This window comes from Doryrhamphus excisus, chromosome 21, assembly GCF_030265055.1.
Source record: "Doryrhamphus excisus isolate RoL2022-K1 chromosome 21, RoL_Dexc_1.0, whole genome shotgun sequence".
Classification (NCBI taxonomy): domain Eukaryota; kingdom Metazoa; phylum Chordata; class Actinopteri; order Syngnathiformes; family Syngnathidae; genus Doryrhamphus; species Doryrhamphus excisus.
The window spans coordinates 11,627,096-11,644,617 of NC_080486.1; the positions used below are offsets into that span (position 1 = coordinate 11,627,096).

The window sequence follows — 17,522 nt, forward strand, 5'->3', positions numbered from 1 at the left end:
TCAAAAAGACAGCAGAAACCTCACACACACTCATCAGGGGGCCCAGAAGCACCCAAAAATGGCATAAAATGGCAAAGTTTGAGGGTGTTGATTTTTGAAAAAAACGTAAGGGGTTAGTATGTCGTTTTTTTCAAGTTTTTCAACTTGCTGAAAATGCACTTTTCTGGTCAAAAAGACACAGGAAACCTCACACACACTCATCAGGGGGCCCAGAAGCACCCAAAAATGGCATAAAATGCCAAAGTTTGAGGGTGTCCATTTTTGAAAAAAACGTAAGGGGTTAGTATGTCGTTTTTTTCAAATTTTTCAACTTGCTGAAAATGCACTTTTCTGGTCAAAAAGACACAGGAAACCTCACACACACTCATCAGGGGGCCCAGAAGCACCCAAAAATGGCATAAAATGCCAAAGTTTGAGGGTGTCCATTTTTGAAAAAAACGTAAGGGGTTAGTATGGCGTTTTTTTCAAATTTTTCAACTTGCTGAAAATGCACTTTTCTGGTCAAAAAGACACAGGAAACCTCACACACACTCATCAGGGGGCCCAGAAGCACCCAAAAATGGCATAAAATGCCAAAGTTTGAGGGTGTCCATTTTTGAAAAAAACGTAAGGGGTTAGTATGTCGTTTTTTTCAAATTTTTCAACTTGCTGAAAATGCACTTTTCTGGTCAAAAAGACAGCGGAAACCTCACACACACTCATCAGGGGGCCCAGAAGCACCCAAAAATGGCATAAAATGCCAAAGTTTGAGGGTGTCCATTTTTGAAAAAAACGTAAGGGGTTAGTATGTCGTTTTTTTCAAATTTTTCAACTTGCTGAAAATGCACTTTTCTGGTCAAAAAGACACAGGAAACCTCACACACACTCAACAGGGGGCCCAGAAGCACCCAAAAATGGCATAAAATGCCAAAGTTTGAGGGTGTCCATTTTTGAAAAAAACGTAAGGGGTTAGTATGTCGTTTTTTTCAAGTTTTTCAACTTGCTGAAAATGCACTTTTCTGGTCAAAAAGACAGCAGAAACCTCACACACACTCAACAGGGGGCCCAGAAGCACCCAAAAATGGCATAAAATGCCAAAGTTTGAGGGTGTCCATTTTTGAAAAAAACGTAAGGGGTTAGTATGGCGTTTTTTTCAAATTTTTCAACTTGCTGAAAATGCACTTTTCTGGTCAAAAAGACACAGGAAACCTCACACACACTCATCAGGGGGCCCAGAAGCACCCAAAAATGGCATAAAATGCCAAAGTTTGAGGGTGTCCATTTTTGAAAAAAACGTAAGGGGTTAGTATGGCGTTTTTTTCAAATTTTTCAACTTGCTGAAAATGCACTTTTCTGGTCAAAAAGACACAGGAAACCTCACACACACTCATCAGGGGGCCCAGAAGAGCCCAAAAATGGCATAAAATGCCAAAGTTTGAGGGTGTCCATTTTTGAAAAAAACGTAAGGGGTTAGTATGTCGTTTTTTTCAAGTTTTTCAACTTGCTGAAAATGCACTTTTCTGGTCAAAAAGACACAGGAAACCTCACACAAACTCATCAGGGGGCCCAGAAGCACCCAAAAATGGCATAAAATGCCAAAGTTTGAGGGTGTCCATTTTTGGAAAAAAACGTAAGGGGTTAGTATGGCGTTTTTTTCAAATTTTTCAACTTGCTGAAAATGCACTTTTCTGGTCAAAAAGACAGCGGAAACCTCACACACACTCATCAGGGGGCCCAGAAGCACCCAAAAATGGCATAAAATGCCAAAGTTTGAGGGTGTCCACTTTTGAAAAAAACGTAAGGGGTTAGTATGGCGTTTTTTTCAAATTTTTCAACTTGCTGAAAATGCACTTTTCTGGTCAAAAAGACACAGGAAACCTCACACACACTCAACAGGGGGCCCAGAAGCACCCAAAAATGGCATAAAATGCCAAAGTTTGAGGGTGTCCATTTTTGAAAAAAACGTAAGGGGTTAGTATGTCGTTTTTTTCAAATTTTTCAACTTGCTGAAAATGCACTTTTCTGGTCAAAAAGACACAGGAAACCTCACACACACTCATCAGGGGGCCCAGAAGCACCCAAAAATGGCATAAAATGCCAAAGTTTGAGGGTGTCCATTTTTGAAAAAAACGTAAGGGGTTAGTATGGCGTTTTTTTCAAATTTTTCAACTTGCTGAAAATGCACTTTTCTGGTCAAAAAGACACAGGAAACCTCACACACACTCATCAGGGGGCCCAGAAGCACCCAAAAATGGCATAAAATGCCAAAGTTTGAGGGTGTCCATTTTTGAAAAAAACGTAAGGGGTTAGTATGTCGTTTTTTTCTAATTTTTCAACTTGCTGAAAATGCACTTTTCTGGTCAAAAAGACACAGGAAACCTCACACACACTCATCAGGGGGCCCAGAAGCACCCAAAAATGGCATAAAATGCCAAAGTTTGAGGGTGTCCATTTTTGAAAAAAACGTAAGGGGTTAGTATGTCGTTTTTTTCAAATTTTTCAACTTGCTGAAAATGCACTTTTCTGGTCAAAAAGACAGCGGAAACCTCACACACACTCAACAGGGGGCCCAGAAGCACCCAAAAATGGCATAAAATGCCAAAGTTTGAGGGTGTCCATTTTTGAAAAAAACGTAAGGGGTTAGTATGTCGTTTTTTTCAAAATTTTCAACTTGCTGAAAATGCACTTTTCTGGTCAAAAAGACACAGGAAACCTCACACACACTCATCAGGGGGCCCAGAAGCACCCAAAAATGGCATAAAATGCCAAAGTTTGAGGGTGTTGATTTTTGAAAAAAACGTAAGGGGTTAGTATGTCGTTTTTTTCAAATTTTTCAACTTGCTGAAAATGCACTTTTCTGGTCAAAAAGACAGCAGAAACCTCACACACACTCAACAGGGGGCCCAGAAGCACCCAAAAATGGCATAAAATGCCAAAGTTTGAGGGTGTCCATTTTTGAAAAAAACGTAAGGGGTTAGTATGTCGTTTTTTTCAAATTTTTCAACTTGCTGAAAATGCACTTTTCTGGTCAAAAAGACAGCGGAAACCTCACACACACTCAACAGGGGGCCCAGAAGCACCCAAAAATGGCATAAAATGCCAAAGTTTGAAGGTGTTGATTTTTGAAAAAAACGTAAGGGGTTAGTATGTCGTTTTTTTCAAATTTTTCAACTTGCTGAAAATGCACTTTTCTGGTCAAAAAGACAGCGGAAACCTCACACACACTCAACAGGGGGCCCAGAAGCACCCAAAAATGGCATAAAATGCCAAAGTTTGAGGGTGTCCATTTTTGAAAAAAACGTAAGGGGTTAGTATGTCGTTTTTTTTCAAAATTTTCAACTTGCTGAAAATGCACTTTTCTGGTCAAAAAGACAGCGGAAACCTCACACACACTCAACAGGGGGCCCAGAAGCACCCAAAAATGGCATAAAATGCCAAAGTTTGAGGGTGTCCATTTTTGAAAAAAACGTAAGGGGTTAGTATGTCGTTTTTTTCAAATTTTTCAACTTGCTGAAAATGCACTTTTCTGGTCAAAAAGACACAGGAAACCTCACACACACTCATCAGGGGGCCCAGAAGCACCCAAAAATGGCATAAAATGCCAAAGTTTGAGGGTGTCCATTTTTGAAAAAAACGTAAGGGGTTAGTATGTCGTTTTTTTCAAATTTTTCAACTTGCTGAAAATGCACTTTTCTGGTCAAAAAGACACAGGAAACCTCACACACACTCATCAGGGGGCCCAGAAGCACCCAAAAATGGCATAAAATGCCAAAGTTTGAGGGTGTTGATTTTTGAAAAAAACGTAAGGGGTTAGTATGTCGTTTTTTTCAAATTTTTCAACTTGCTGAAAATGCACTTTTCTGGTCAAAAAGACAGCAGAAACCTCACACACACTCAACAGGGGGCCCAGAAGCACCCAAAAATGGCATAAAATGCCAAAGTTTGAGGGTGTCCATTTTTGAAAAAAACGTAAGGGGTTAGTATGTCGTTTTTTTCAAATTTTTCAACTTGCTGAAAATGCACTTTTCTGGTCAAAAAGACAGCGGAAACCTCACACACACTCAACAGGGGGCCCAGAAGCACCCAAAAATGGCATAAAATGCCAAAGTTTGAAGGTGTTGATTTTTGAAAAAAACGTAAGGGGTTAGTATGTCGTTTTTTTCAAATTTTTCAACTTGCTGAAAATGCACTTTTCTGGTCAAAAAGACAGCGGAAACCTCACACACACTCAACAGGGGGCCCAGAAGCACCCAAAAATGGCATAAAATGCCAAAGTTTGAGGGTGTCCATTTTTGAAAAAAACGTAAGGGGTTAGTATGTCGTTTTTTTCAAAATTTTCAACTTGCTGAAAATGCACTTTTCTGGTCAAAAAGACACAGGAAACCTCACACACACGCAACAGGGGGCCCAAAAGCACCCAAAAATGGCATAAAATGCCAAAGTTTGAGGGTGTCCATTTTTGAAAAAAACGTAAGGGGTTAGTATGTCGTTTTTTTCAAATTTTTCAACTTGCTGAAAATGCACTTTTCTGGTCAAAAAGACAGCGGAAACCTCACACACACTCAACAGGGGGCCCAGAAGCACCCAAAAATGGCATAAAATGCCAAAGTTTGAGGGTGTCCATTTTTGAAAAAAACGTAAGGGGTTAGTATGTCGTTTTTTTCAAATTTTTCAACTTGCTGAAAATGCACTTTTCTGGTCAAAAAGACAGCGGAAACCTCACACACACTCAACAGGGGGCCCAGAAGCACCCAAAAATGGCATAAAATGCCAAAGTTTGAGGGTGTCCATTTTTGAAAAAAACGTAAGGGGTTAGTATGTCGTTTTTTTCAAATTTTTCAACTTGCTGAAAATGCACTTTTCTGGTCAAAAAGACAGCGGAAACCTCACACACACTCAACAGGGGGCCCAGAAGCACCCAAAAATGGCATAAAATGCCAAAGTTTGAGGGTGTCCATTTTTGAAAAAAACGTAAGGGGTTAGTATGTCGTTTTTTTCAAATTTTTCAACTTGCTGAAAATGCACTTTTCTGGTCAAAAAGACACAGGAAACCTCACACACACGCAACAGGGGGCCCAAAAGCACCCAAAAATGGCATAAAATGCCAAAGTTTGAGGGTGTCCATTTTTGAAAAAAACGTAAGGGGTTAGTACGTATGTCGTTTTTTTCAAATTTTTCAACTTGCTGAAAATGCACTTTTCTGGTCAAAAAGACAGCGGAAACCTCACACACACTCAACAGGGGGCCCAGAAGCACCCAAAAATGGCATAAAATGCCAAAGTTTGAGGGTGTCCATTTTTGAAAAAAACGTAAGGGGTTAGTATGTCGTTTTTTTCAAATTTTTCAACTTGCTGAAAATGCACTTTTCTGGTCAAAAAGACAGCGGAAACCTCACACACACTCAACAGGGGGCCCAGAAGCACCCAAAAATGGCATAAAATGCCAAAGTTTGAGGGTGTCCATTTTTGAAAAAAACGTAAGGGGTTAGTATGTCGTTTTTTTCAAATTTTTCAACTTGCTGAAAATGCACTTTTCTGGTCAAAAAGACACAGGAAACCTCACACACACTCATCAGGGGGCCCAGAAGCACCCAAAAATGGCATAAAATGCCAAAGTTTGAGGGTGTCCATTTTTGAAAAAAACGTAAGGGGTTAGTATGTCGTTTTTTTCAAATTTTTCAACTTGCTGAAAATGCACTTTTCTGGTCAAAAAGACAGCGGAAACCTCACACACACTCAACAGGGGGCCCAGAAGCACCCAAAAATGGCATAAAATGCCAAAGTTTGAGGGTGTCCATTTTTGAAAAAAACGTAAGGGGTTAGTATGTCGTTTTTTTAAAAATTTTCAACTTGCTGAAAATGCACTTTTCTGGTCAAAAAGACACAGGAAACCTCACACACACTCATCAGGGGGCCCAGAAGCACCCAAAAATGGCATAAAATGCCAAAGTTTGAGGGTGTTGATTTTTGAAAAAAACGTAAGGGGTTAGTATGTCGTTTTTTTCAAATTTTTCAACTTGCTGAAAATGCACTTTACTGGTCAAAAAGACAGCGGAAACCTCACACACACTCAACAGGGGGCCCAGAAGCACCCAAAAATGGCATAAAATGCCAAAGTTTGAAGGTGTTGATTTTTGAAAAAAACGTAAGGGGTTAGTATGGCGTTTTTTTCAAATTTTTCAACTTGCTGAAAATGCACTTTTCTGGTCAAAAAGACACAGGAAACCTCACACACACTCATCAGGGGGCCCAGAAGCACCCAAAAATGGCATAAAATGCCAAAGTTTGAGGGTGTCCATTTTTGAAAAAAACGTAAGGGGTTAGTATGTCGTTTTTTTCAAATTTTTCAACTTGCTGAAAATGCACTTTTCTGGTCAAAAAGACACAGGAAACCTCACACACACTCATCAGGGGGCCCAGAAGCACCCAAAAATGGCATAAAATGCCAAAGTTTGAGGGTGTCCATTTTTGAAAAAAACGTAAGGGGTTAGTATGTCGTTTTTTTCAAAATTTTCAACTTGCTGAAAATGCACTTTTCTGGTCAAAAAGACAGCGGAAACCTCACACACACTCAACAGGGGGCCCAGAAGCACCCAAAAATGGCATAAAATGCCAAAGTTTGAAGGTGTTGATTTTTGAAAAAAACGTAAGGGGTTAGTATGTCGTTTTTTTCAAAATTTTCAACTTGCTGAAAATGCACTTTTCTGGTCAAAAAGACACAGGAAACCTCACACACACTCATCAGGGGGGCCAGAAGCACCCAAAAATGGCATAAAATGCCAAAGTTTGAGGGTGTCCATTTTTGAAAAAAACGTAAGGGGTTAGTATGTCGTTTTTTTCAAAATTTTCAACTTGCTGAAAATGCACTTTTCTGGTCAAAAAGACACAGGAAACCTCACACACACTCATCAGGGGGCCCAGAAGCACCCAAAAATGGCATAAAATGCCAAAGTTTGAGGGTGTTGATTTTTGAAAAAAACGTAAGGGGTTAGTATGTCGTTTTTTTCAAATTTTTCAACTTGCTGAAAATGCACTTTTCTGGTCAAAAAGACAGCAGAAACCTCACACACACTCAACAGGGGGCCCAGAAGCACCCAAAAATGGCATAAAATGCCAAAGTTTGAGGGTGTCCATTTTTGAAAAAAACGTAAGGGGTTAGTATGTCGTTTTTTTCAAATTTTTCAACTTGCTGAAAATGCACTTTTCTGGTCAAAAAGACAGCGGAAACCTCACACACACTCAACAGGGGGCCCAGAAGCACCCAAAAATGGCATAAAATGCCAAAGTTTGAAGGTGTTGATTTTTGAAAAAAACGTAAGGGGTTAGTATGTCGTTTTTTTCAAAATTTTCAACTTGCTGAAAATGCACTTTTCTGGTCAAAAAGACACAGGAAACCTCACACACACTCATCAGGGGGGCCAGAAGCACCCAAAAATGGCATAAAATGCCAAAGTTTGAGGGTGTCCATTTTTGAAAAAAACGTAAGGGGTTAGTATGTCGTTTTTTTCAAAATTTTCAACTTGCTGAAAATGCACTTTTCTGGTCAAAAAGACACAGGAAACCTCACACACACTCATCAGGGGGCCCAGAAGCACCCAAAAATGGCATAAAATGCCAAAGTTTGAGGGTGTTGATTTTTGAAAAAAACGTAAGGGGTTAGTATGTCGTTTTTTTCAAATTTTTCAACTTGCTGAAAATGCACTTTTCTGGTCAAAAAGACAGCAGAAACCTCACACACACTCAACAGGGGGCCCAGAAGCACCCAAAAATGGCATAAAATGCCAAAGTTTGAGGGTGTCCATTTTTGAAAAAAACGTAAGGGGTTAGTATGTCGTTTTTTTCAAATTTTTCAACTTGCTGAAAATGCACTTTTCTGGTCAAAAAGACAGCGGAAACCTCACACACACTCAACAGGGGGCCCAGAAGCACCCAAAAATGGCATAAAATGCCAAAGTTTGAAGGTGTTGATTTTTGAAAAAAACGTAAGGGGTTAGTATGGCGTTTTTTTCAAATTTTTCAACTTGCTGAAAATGCACTTTTCTGGTCAAAAAGACACAGGAAACCTCACACACACTCAACAGGGGGCCCAGAAGCACCCAAAAATGGCATAAAATGCCAAAGTTTGAGGGTGTCCATTTTTGAAAAAAACGTAAGGGGTTAGTATGTCGTTTTTTTCAAATTTTTCAACTTGCTGAAAATGCACTTTTCTGGTCAAAAAGACACAGGAAACCTCACACACACTCAACAGGGGGCCCAGAAGCACCCAAAAATGGCATAAAATGCCAAAGTTTGAGGGTGTCCATTTTTGAAAAAAACGTAAGGGGTTAGTATGTCGTTTTTTTCAAAATTTTCAACTTGCTGAAAATGCACTTTTCTGGTCAAAAAGACAGCGGAAACCTCACACACACTCAACAGGGGGCCCAGAAGCACCCAAAAATGGCATAAAATGCCAAAGTTTGAGGGTGTCCATTTTTGAAAAAAACGTAAGGGGTTAGTATGTCGTTTTTTTCAAAATTTTCAACTTGCTGAAAATGCACTTTTCTGGTCAAAAAGACACAGGAAACCTCACACACACTCATCAGGGGGCCCAGAAGCACCCAAAAATGGCATAAAATGCCAAAGTTTGAGGGTGTTGATTTTTGAAAAAAACGTAAGGGGTTAGTATGTCGTTTTTTTCAAATTTTTCAACTTGCTGAAAATGCACTTTTCTGGTCAAAAAGACACAGGAAACCTCACACACACTCATCAGGGGGCCCAGAAGCACCCAAAAATGGCATAAAATGCCAAAGTTTGAGGGTGTCCATTTTTGAAAAAAACGTAAGGGGTTAGTATGTCGTTTTTTTCAAATTTTTCAACTTGCTGAAAATGCACTTTTCTGGTCAAAAAGACACAGGAAACCTCACACACACTCATCAGGGGGCCCAGAAGCACCCAAAAATGGCATAAAATGCCAAAGTTTGAGGGTGTCCATTTTTGAAAAAAACGTAAGGGGTTAGTATGTCGTTTTTTTCAAATTTTTCAACTTGCTGAAAATGCACTTTTCTGGTCAAAAAGACAGCGGAAACCTCACACACACTCAACAGGGGGCCCAGAAGCACCCAAAAATGGCATAAAATGCCAAAGTTTGAGGGTGTCCATTTTTGAAAAAAACGTAAGGGGTTAGTATGGCGTTTTTTTCAAATTTTTCAACTTGCTGAAAATGCACTTTTCTGGTCAAAAAGACACAGGAAACCTCACACACACTCATCAGGGGGCCCAGAAGCACCCAAAAATGGCATAAAATGCCAAAGTTTGAGGGTGTCCATTTTTGAAAAAAACGTAAGGGGTTAGTATGTCGTTTTTTTCAAATTTTTCAACTTGCTGAAAATGCACTTTTCTGGTCAAAAAGACACAGGAAACCTCACACACACTCATCAGGGGGCCCAGAAGCACCCAAAAATGGCATAAAATGCCAAAGTTTGAGGGTGTCCATTTTTGAAAAAAACGTAAGGGGTTAGTATGTCGTTTTTTTCAAATTTTTCGACTTGCTGAAAATGCACTTTTCTGGTCAAAAAGACAGCGGAAACCTCACACACACTCAACAGGGGGCCCAGAAGCACCCAAAAATGGCATAAAATGCCAAAGTTTGAGGGTGTCGATTTTTGAAAAAAACGTAAGGGGTTAGTATGTCATTTTTTTCAAAATTTTCAACTTGCTGAAAATGCACTTTTCTGGTCAAAAAGACACAGGAAACCTCACACACACTCATCAGGGGGCCCAGAAGCACCCAAAAATGGCATAAAATGCCAAAGTTTGAGGGTGTTGATTTTTGAAAAAAACGTAAGGGGTTAGTATGTCGTTTTTTTCAAATTTTTCAACTTGCTGAAAATGCACTTTTCTGGTCAAAAAGACAGCGGAAACCTCACACACACTCAACAGGGGGCCCAGAAGCACCCAAAAATGGCATAAAATGCCAAAGTTTGAGGGTGTCCATTTTTGAAAAAAACGTAAGGGGTTAGTATGTCGTTTTTTTCAAATTTTTCAACTTGCTGAAAATGCACTTTTCTGGTCAAAAAGACAGCGGAAACCTCACACACACTCATCAGGGGGCCCAGAAGCACCCAAAAATGGCATAAAATGCCAAAGTTTGAGGGTGTCCATTTTTGAAAAAAACGTAAGGGGTTAGTATGGCGTTTTTTTCAAATTTTTCAACTTGCTGAAAATGCACTTTTCTGGTCAAAAAGACACAGGAAACCTCACACACACTCATCAGGGGGCCCAGAAGCACCCAAAAATGGCATAAAATGCCAAAGTTTGAGGGTGTTGATTTTTGAAAAAAACGTAAGGGGTTAGTATGGCGTTTTTTTCAAATTTTTCAACTTGCTGAAAATGCACTTTTCTGGTCAAAAAGACACAGGAAACCTCACACACACTCAACAGGGGGCCCAGAAGCACCCAAAAATGGCATAAAATGCCAAAGTTTGAGGGTGTCCATTTTTGAAAAAAACGTAAGGGGTTAGTATGTCGTTTTTTTCAAATTTTTCAACTTGCTGAAAATGCACTTTTCTGGTCAAAAAGACACAGGAAACCTCACACACACTCATCAGGGGGCCCAGAAGCACCCAAAAATGGCATAAAATGCCAAAGTTTGAGGGTGTTGATTTTTGAAAAAAACGTAAGGGGGTTAGTATGGCGTTTTTTTCAAATTTTTCAACTTGCTGAAAATGCACTTTTCTGGTCAAAAAGACACAGGAAACCTCACACACACTCAACAGGGGGCCCAGAAGCACCCAAAAATGGCATAAAATGCCAAAGTTTGAGGGTGTCCATTTTTGAAAAAAACGTAAGGGGTTAGTATGGCGTTTTTTCAAATTTTTCAACTTGCTGAAAATGCACTTTTCTGGTCAAAAAGACAGCGGAAACCTCACACACACTCAACGAGGGCCCAGAAGCACCCAAAATGGCATAAAATGCCAACGTTTGAGGGTGTCCATTTTTGAAAAAAACGTAAGGGGTTAGTATGTCGTTTTTTTCAAATTTTTCAACTTGCTGAAAATGCACTTTTCTGGTCAAAAAGACACAGGAAACCTCACACACACTCAACAGGGGGCCCAGAAGCACCCAAAAATGGCATAAAATGCCAAAGTTTGAGGGTGTTGATTTTTGAAAAAAACGTAAGGGGTTAGTATGTCGTTTTTTTCAAATTTTTCAACTTGCTGAAAATGCACTTTTCTGGTCAAAAAGACACAGGAAACCTCACACACACTCATCAGGGGGCCCAGAAGCACCCAAAAATGGCATAAAATGCCAAAGTTTGAGGGTGTCCATTTTTGAAAAAAACGTAAGGGGTTAGTATGGCGTTTTTTTCAAATTTTTCAACTTGCTGAAAATGCACTTTTCTGGTCAAAAAGACACAGGAAACCTCACACACACTCAACAGGGGGCCCAGAAGCACCCAAAAATGGCATAAAATGCCAAAGTTTGAGGGTGTCCATTTTTGAAAAAAACGTAAGGGGTTAGTATGTCGTTTTTTCAAATTTTTCAACTTGCTGAAAATGCACTTTTCTGGTCAAAAAGACAGCGGAAACCTCACACACACTCAACAGGGGGCCCAGAAGCACCCAAAAATGGCATAAAATGCCAGTTTTAAATTTTGTGATTTTTGAAAAAAACGTAAGGGGTTAGTATGGCGTTTTTTTCAAATTTTTCAACTTGCTGAAAATGCACTTTTCTGGTCAAAAAGACAGCGGAAACCTCACACACACTCAACAGGGGGCCCAGAAGCACCCAAAAATGGCATAAAATGCCAAAGTTTGAGGGTGTCCATTTTTGAAAAAAACGTAAGGGGTTAGTATGGCGTTTTTTTCAAATTTTTCAACTTGCTGAAAATGCACTTTTCTGGTCAAAAAGACACAGGAAACCTCACACACACTCATCAGGGGGCCCAGAAGCACCCAAAAATGGCATAAAATGCCAAAGTTTGAGGGTGTCCATTTTTGAAAAAAACGTAAGGGGTTAGTATGGCGTTTTTTTCAAATTTTTCAACTTGCTGAAAATGCACTTTTCTGGTCAAAAAGACACAGGAAACCTCACACACACTCAACAGGGGGCCCAGAAGCACCCAAAAATGGCATAAAATGCCAGTTTTAAATTTTGTGATTTTTGAAAAAAACGTAAGGGGTTAGTATGGCGTTTTTTTCAAATTTTTCAACTTGCTGAAAATGTACTTTTCTGATCAAAAAGACAGCGGAAACCTCACACACACTCAACAGGGGGCCCAGAAGAGCCCAAAAATGGCATAAAATGCCAAAGTTTGAGGGTGTCCATTTTTGAAAAAAACGTAAGGGGTTAGTATGTCGTTTTTTTCAAATTTTTCAACTTGCTGAAAATGCACTTTTCTGGTCAAAAAGACACAGGAAACCTCACACACACTCATCAGGGGGCCCAGAAGCACCCAAAAATGGCATAAAATGCCAAAGTTTGAGGGTGTTGATTTTTGAAAAAAACGTAAGGGGTTAGTATGTCGTTTTTTTCAAATTTTTCAACTTGCTGAAAATGCACTTTTCTGGTCAAAAAGACAGCGGAAACCTCACACACACTCAACAGGGGGCCCAGAAGCACCCAAAAATGGCATAAAATGCCAAAGTTTGAGGGTGTCCATTTTTGAAAAAAACGTAAGGGGTTAGTATGTCGTTTTTTTCAAATTTTTCAACTTGCTGAAAATGCACTTTTCTGGTCAAAAAGACAGCGGAAACCTCACACACACTCATCAGGGGGCCCAGAAGCACCCAAAAATGGCATAAAATGCCAAAGTTTGAGGGTGTCCATTTTTGAAAAAAACGTAAGGGGTTAGTATGGCGTTTTTTTCAAATTTTTCAACTTGCTGAAAATGCACTTTTCTGGTCAAAAAGACACAGGAAACCTCACACACACTCATCAGGGGGCCCAGAAGCACCCAAAAATGGCATAAAATGCCAAAGTTTGAGGGTGTTGATTTTTGAAAAAAACGTAAGGGGTTAGTATGGCGTTTTTTTCAAATTTTTCAACTTGCTGAAAATGCACTTTTCTGGTCAAAAAGACACAGGAAACCTCACACACACTCAACAGGGGGCCCAGAAGCACCCAAAAATGGCATAAAATGCCAAAGTTTGAGGGTGTCCATTTTTGAAAAAAACGTAAGGGGTTAGTATGTCGTTTTTTTCAAATTTTTCAACTTGCTGAAAATGCACTTTTCTGGTCAAAAAGACACAGGAAACCTCACACACACTCATCAGGGGGCCCAGAAGCACCCAAAAATGGCATAAAATGCCAAAGTTTGAGGGTGTTGATTTTTGAAAAAAACGTAAGGGGGTTAGTATGGCGTTTTTTTCAAATTTTTCAACTTGCTGAAAATGCACTTTTCTGGTCAAAAAGACACAGGAAACCTCACACACACTCAACAGGGGGCCCAGAAGCACCCAAAAATGGCATAAAATGCCAAAGTTTGAGGGTGTCCATTTTTGAAAAAAACGTAAGGGGTTAGTATGGCGTTTTTTCAAATTTTTCAACTTGCTGAAAATGCACTTTTCTGGTCAAAAAGACAGCGGAAACCTCACACACACTCAACGAGGGCCCAGAAGCACCCAAAATGGCATAAAATGCCAACGTTTGAGGGTGTCCATTTTTGAAAAAAACGTAAGGGGTTAGTATGTCGTTTTTTTCAAATTTTTCAACTTGCTGAAAATGCACTTTTCTGGTCAAAAAGACACAGGAAACCTCACACACACTCAACAGGGGGCCCAGAAGCACCCAAAAATGGCATAAAATGCCAAAGTTTGAGGGTGTTGATTTTTGAAAAAAACGTAAGGGGTTAGTATGTCGTTTTTTTCAAATTTTTCAACTTGCTGAAAATGCACTTTTCTGGTCAAAAAGACACAGGAAACCTCACACACACTCATCAGGGGGCCCAGAAGCACCCAAAAATGGCATAAAATGCCAAAGTTTGAGGGTGTCCATTTTTGAAAAAAACGTAAGGGGTTAGTATGGCGTTTTTTTCAAATTTTTCAACTTGCTGAAAATGCACTTTTCTGGTCAAAAAGACACAGGAAACCTCACACACACTCAACAGGGGGCCCAGAAGCACCCAAAAATGGCATAAAATGCCAAAGTTTGAGGGTGTCCATTTTTGAAAAAAACGTAAGGGGTTAGTATGTCGTTTTTTCAAATTTTTCAACTTGCTGAAAATGCACTTTTCTGGTCAAAAAGACAGCGGAAACCTCACACACACTCAACAGGGGGCCCAGAAGCACCCAAAAATGGCATAAAATGCCAGTTTTAAATTTTGTGATTTTTGAAAAAAACGTAAGGGGTTAGTATGGCGTTTTTTTCAAATTTTTCAACTTGCTGAAAATGCACTTTTCTGGTCAAAAAGACAGCGGAAACCTCACACACACTCAACAGGGGGCCCAGAAGCACCCAAAAATGGCATAAAATGCCAAAGTTTGAGGGTGTCCATTTTTGAAAAAAACGTAAGGGGTTAGTATGGCGTTTTTTTCAAATTTTTCAACTTGCTGAAAATGCACTTTTCTGGTCAAAAAGACACAGGAAACCTCACACACACTCATCAGGGGGCCCAGAAGCACCCAAAAATGGCATAAAATGCCAAAGTTTGAGGGTGTCCATTTTTGAAAAAAACGTAAGGGGTTAGTATGGCGTTTTTTTCAAATTTTTCAACTTGCTGAAAATGCACTTTTCTGGTCAAAAAGACACAGGAAACCTCACACACACTCAACAGGGGGCCCAGAAGCACCCAAAAATGGCATAAAATGCCAGTTTTAAATTTTGTGATTTTTGAAAAAAACGTAAGGGGTTAGTATGGCGTTTTTTTCAAATTTTTCAACTTGCTGAAAATGTACTTTTCTGATCAAAAAGACAGCGGAAACCTCACACACACTCAACAGGGGGCCCAGAAGAGCCCAAAAATGGCATAAAATGCCAAAGTTTGAGGGTGTCCATTTTTGAAAAAAACGTAAGGGGTTAGTTAGTATGGCGTTTTTTTCAAATTTTTCAACTTGCTGAAAATGCACTTTTCTGCTCAAAAAGACCCCGGAAACCTCACACACACTCAACAGGGGGCCCAGAAGAGCCCAAAAATGGCATAAAACCCCAGTTTTAAATTTTGTGATTTTTGAAAAAAACGTAAGGGGTTAGTATGGCGTTTTTTTCAATTTTTTCAACTTGCTGAAAATGCACTTTTCTGGTCAAAAAAAACAGTGGATACCTCACACACACTCAACAGGGGGCCCAGGAGCACCCAAAAATGGCATAAAATGCCAAAGTTTGAGGGCGGTCATTTTTGAAAAAAAACGTAAGGGGTTAGTATGGCGTTTTTTTCAGTTTTTTCAACTTGCTTCTAATGCACTTTTCTGGTCAAAAAAACAGCGGAAACCTCACACACACACACTCAACAGGGGCCCCTAGACATCCGGGGTCGGGAACCTTTTTGGCTAAGAGGAAGTGGAAGTGACATTTCTTTTCAACTGACCTTCCTGAGCACGATGACGCCCTCCTGCGTGCTCCTATTGGTAGAGATGTCGAACATTCCGGGCCCATCGCTCCCAATGATCCTGTAGTCCATTTCTGCGTTTTCCCCGATGTCCATGTCCACGGCTCGGATCACTCCCACCGCCGAGCCCAGAGCCATGGACTCGGGCACCTTGAACTCATAAAGGGCTGTGGAGACAAAAACATTTTTCTTCTTCCTGATGTTCTTCCAAAGAAGGAATGACGCTCCAATGGGGACAAAGATTGTCAATAAGTCCCCACGGAGAGGAGGGCGAGCTCGGGAGGGTTAATTGGCTCCAAGATGGAGTCCGCGTGTCACAATGGAGGTTGTAACCTCGCCTGCTTCTGCTCGCCGCTTGTTGAATTTATCGCCCTTCATCATCATCATCATCATGTGTGCCATCACCAGATGGCAGAGATCAGGAGGCGGAGCCAATCTGACATCAATTTTGTTCCATGGTGGATTCATTCTTCATTTTATAGCAAATTGTTTGCGCTTGAAGAGGATCAAATTGATGGCCGCTGACACCGAAGTAAATTGTGGGCGTGCACGAGGTGTGCACGTAATAAAGCATGTTGCTTGGACGACGGCTGAACACTAACATTAACTGCAACATGGACACAACAGGTAATTAGCGTGGTGGATGGTGTCCCAATACGATATACTTTCCAGGTTTCAACATAATTAGCATGGGACTGGATGGAAGGGTGGCCCGGGGGCAAGATGGCGCCCCATTGTGAGATATTTCAGTGCCTGTAGTTGCCCTAAAACTCACTCTTGGTGAAGCGTGGCGGGTTGTCGTTGACGTCGGAGAGGGTGATGCTAACGGTGGTGGTCCCCGAGAGGCCCCCCATCTGTCCGGCCATGTCTTTAGCCTGGATGACCACCTGGTAGTTCTCCTTCACCTCGCGGTCCATGCCGGGCAGGGCTGTCTTGATCACGCCTGAACAAAAATAAACCATGCTTTTAATTCAATTGATGCAATGCAATTCAAATGAACACATTAGCACCCCTGCTGTTTGTAGAGGAGTACTGCAATCCCATGAGACTGCGAGTGTAGTACAGTACTGTAGTACAGTACTGTAGTACAGTACAGTAAGAAGAGCAGCCCGCTGCACTTTTAAAAGGCTCCCCGCAGTCTAATTCATCCCGTACATTTCCTCAGCTTCATAAAGTCACGTCGTAAAGATAATGAACTTCCTTCCTCAGGTGGAGAGCGAGCATCAAACATCCCAGCGCGCCGCACCTCAAAATAGTTGCCGCCGCGTCAGCCCGGCCTCGGATTAACGACGCTTTCATCTTTGAGATTTATGCGTCCTGGCGCCGCGTAATGAAGTCGCTGAGAAGATTTTATTAGGAGGAGACTCGTAGTGTTGCTTTAATTTAGGGGCGGTCTCTAACGTGATTGATCTGCATCGTTACAAGGATCGTTTGCACCATTAGGATTTTTGATAGTTAATTACCTTTTATTGTCATGCCTTTACTTTGAAATGTGACCTCAGGTCTCTGAGGGAGAGACTGATGAATTTTCCAATTGGTCTGATAATCTCTCATCATTAATGATAAAATAAAGTTCTTCATAGAAACTCTTACGGAAAACTTCAATGTGACATTGGAAAGCTACAGGATTACATAAAAAAACTTCCAAAAATATTCCAAAAATAGTTCTATTTCCAAGAAAATGTGAATAAAATCATCATTTTCCAAGTGCAAATAAAGATGCGGGTTGCCAGACGTTATGGATGGAGTAAGAAATAATCCTGCTTATAACATGAAGTCCAGCCATGTCGATGCTAAGGGGGGGGGGGGGGGGTCGCTGATGTCACATGTGGGTTAAAACATATTAGTGCTAATCCCTTTCGCTAATCTGCAAATGGCTTTTTTTTATGCTGGTTTCCCTTTTGTTTGTTTAAGCAGAGTAGAAAACAGACAAACCAGGATGTGATCCAGAGCACACATTAATGATTAAAACTACACTTTGGGTTCGGTCATTTTGCCAACGTGTCTGCGCCAAACCGACC

At 40.5% G+C, this 17,522-nt stretch overlaps 1 protein-coding gene across 1 annotated transcript in view; it reads right to left on the reverse strand.

Annotated features, from left to right (window-relative positions):
• Positions 1-17,522, reverse strand: part of LOC131108561 (cadherin-6-like) — a 354,525-nt gene that overhangs the window by 7,017 nt on the left and 329,986 nt on the right. The window contains exons 23-24 of the mRNA XM_058059595.1: positions 16,277-16,444; positions 15,481-15,668 (exon numbers count right to left, since the gene is read on the reverse strand). Of these exons, the coding sequence (XP_057915578.1) occupies positions 15,481-15,668; positions 16,277-16,444 (356 nt within the window). The remainder of the gene's footprint in view (positions 1-15,480; positions 15,669-16,276; positions 16,445-17,522) is intronic.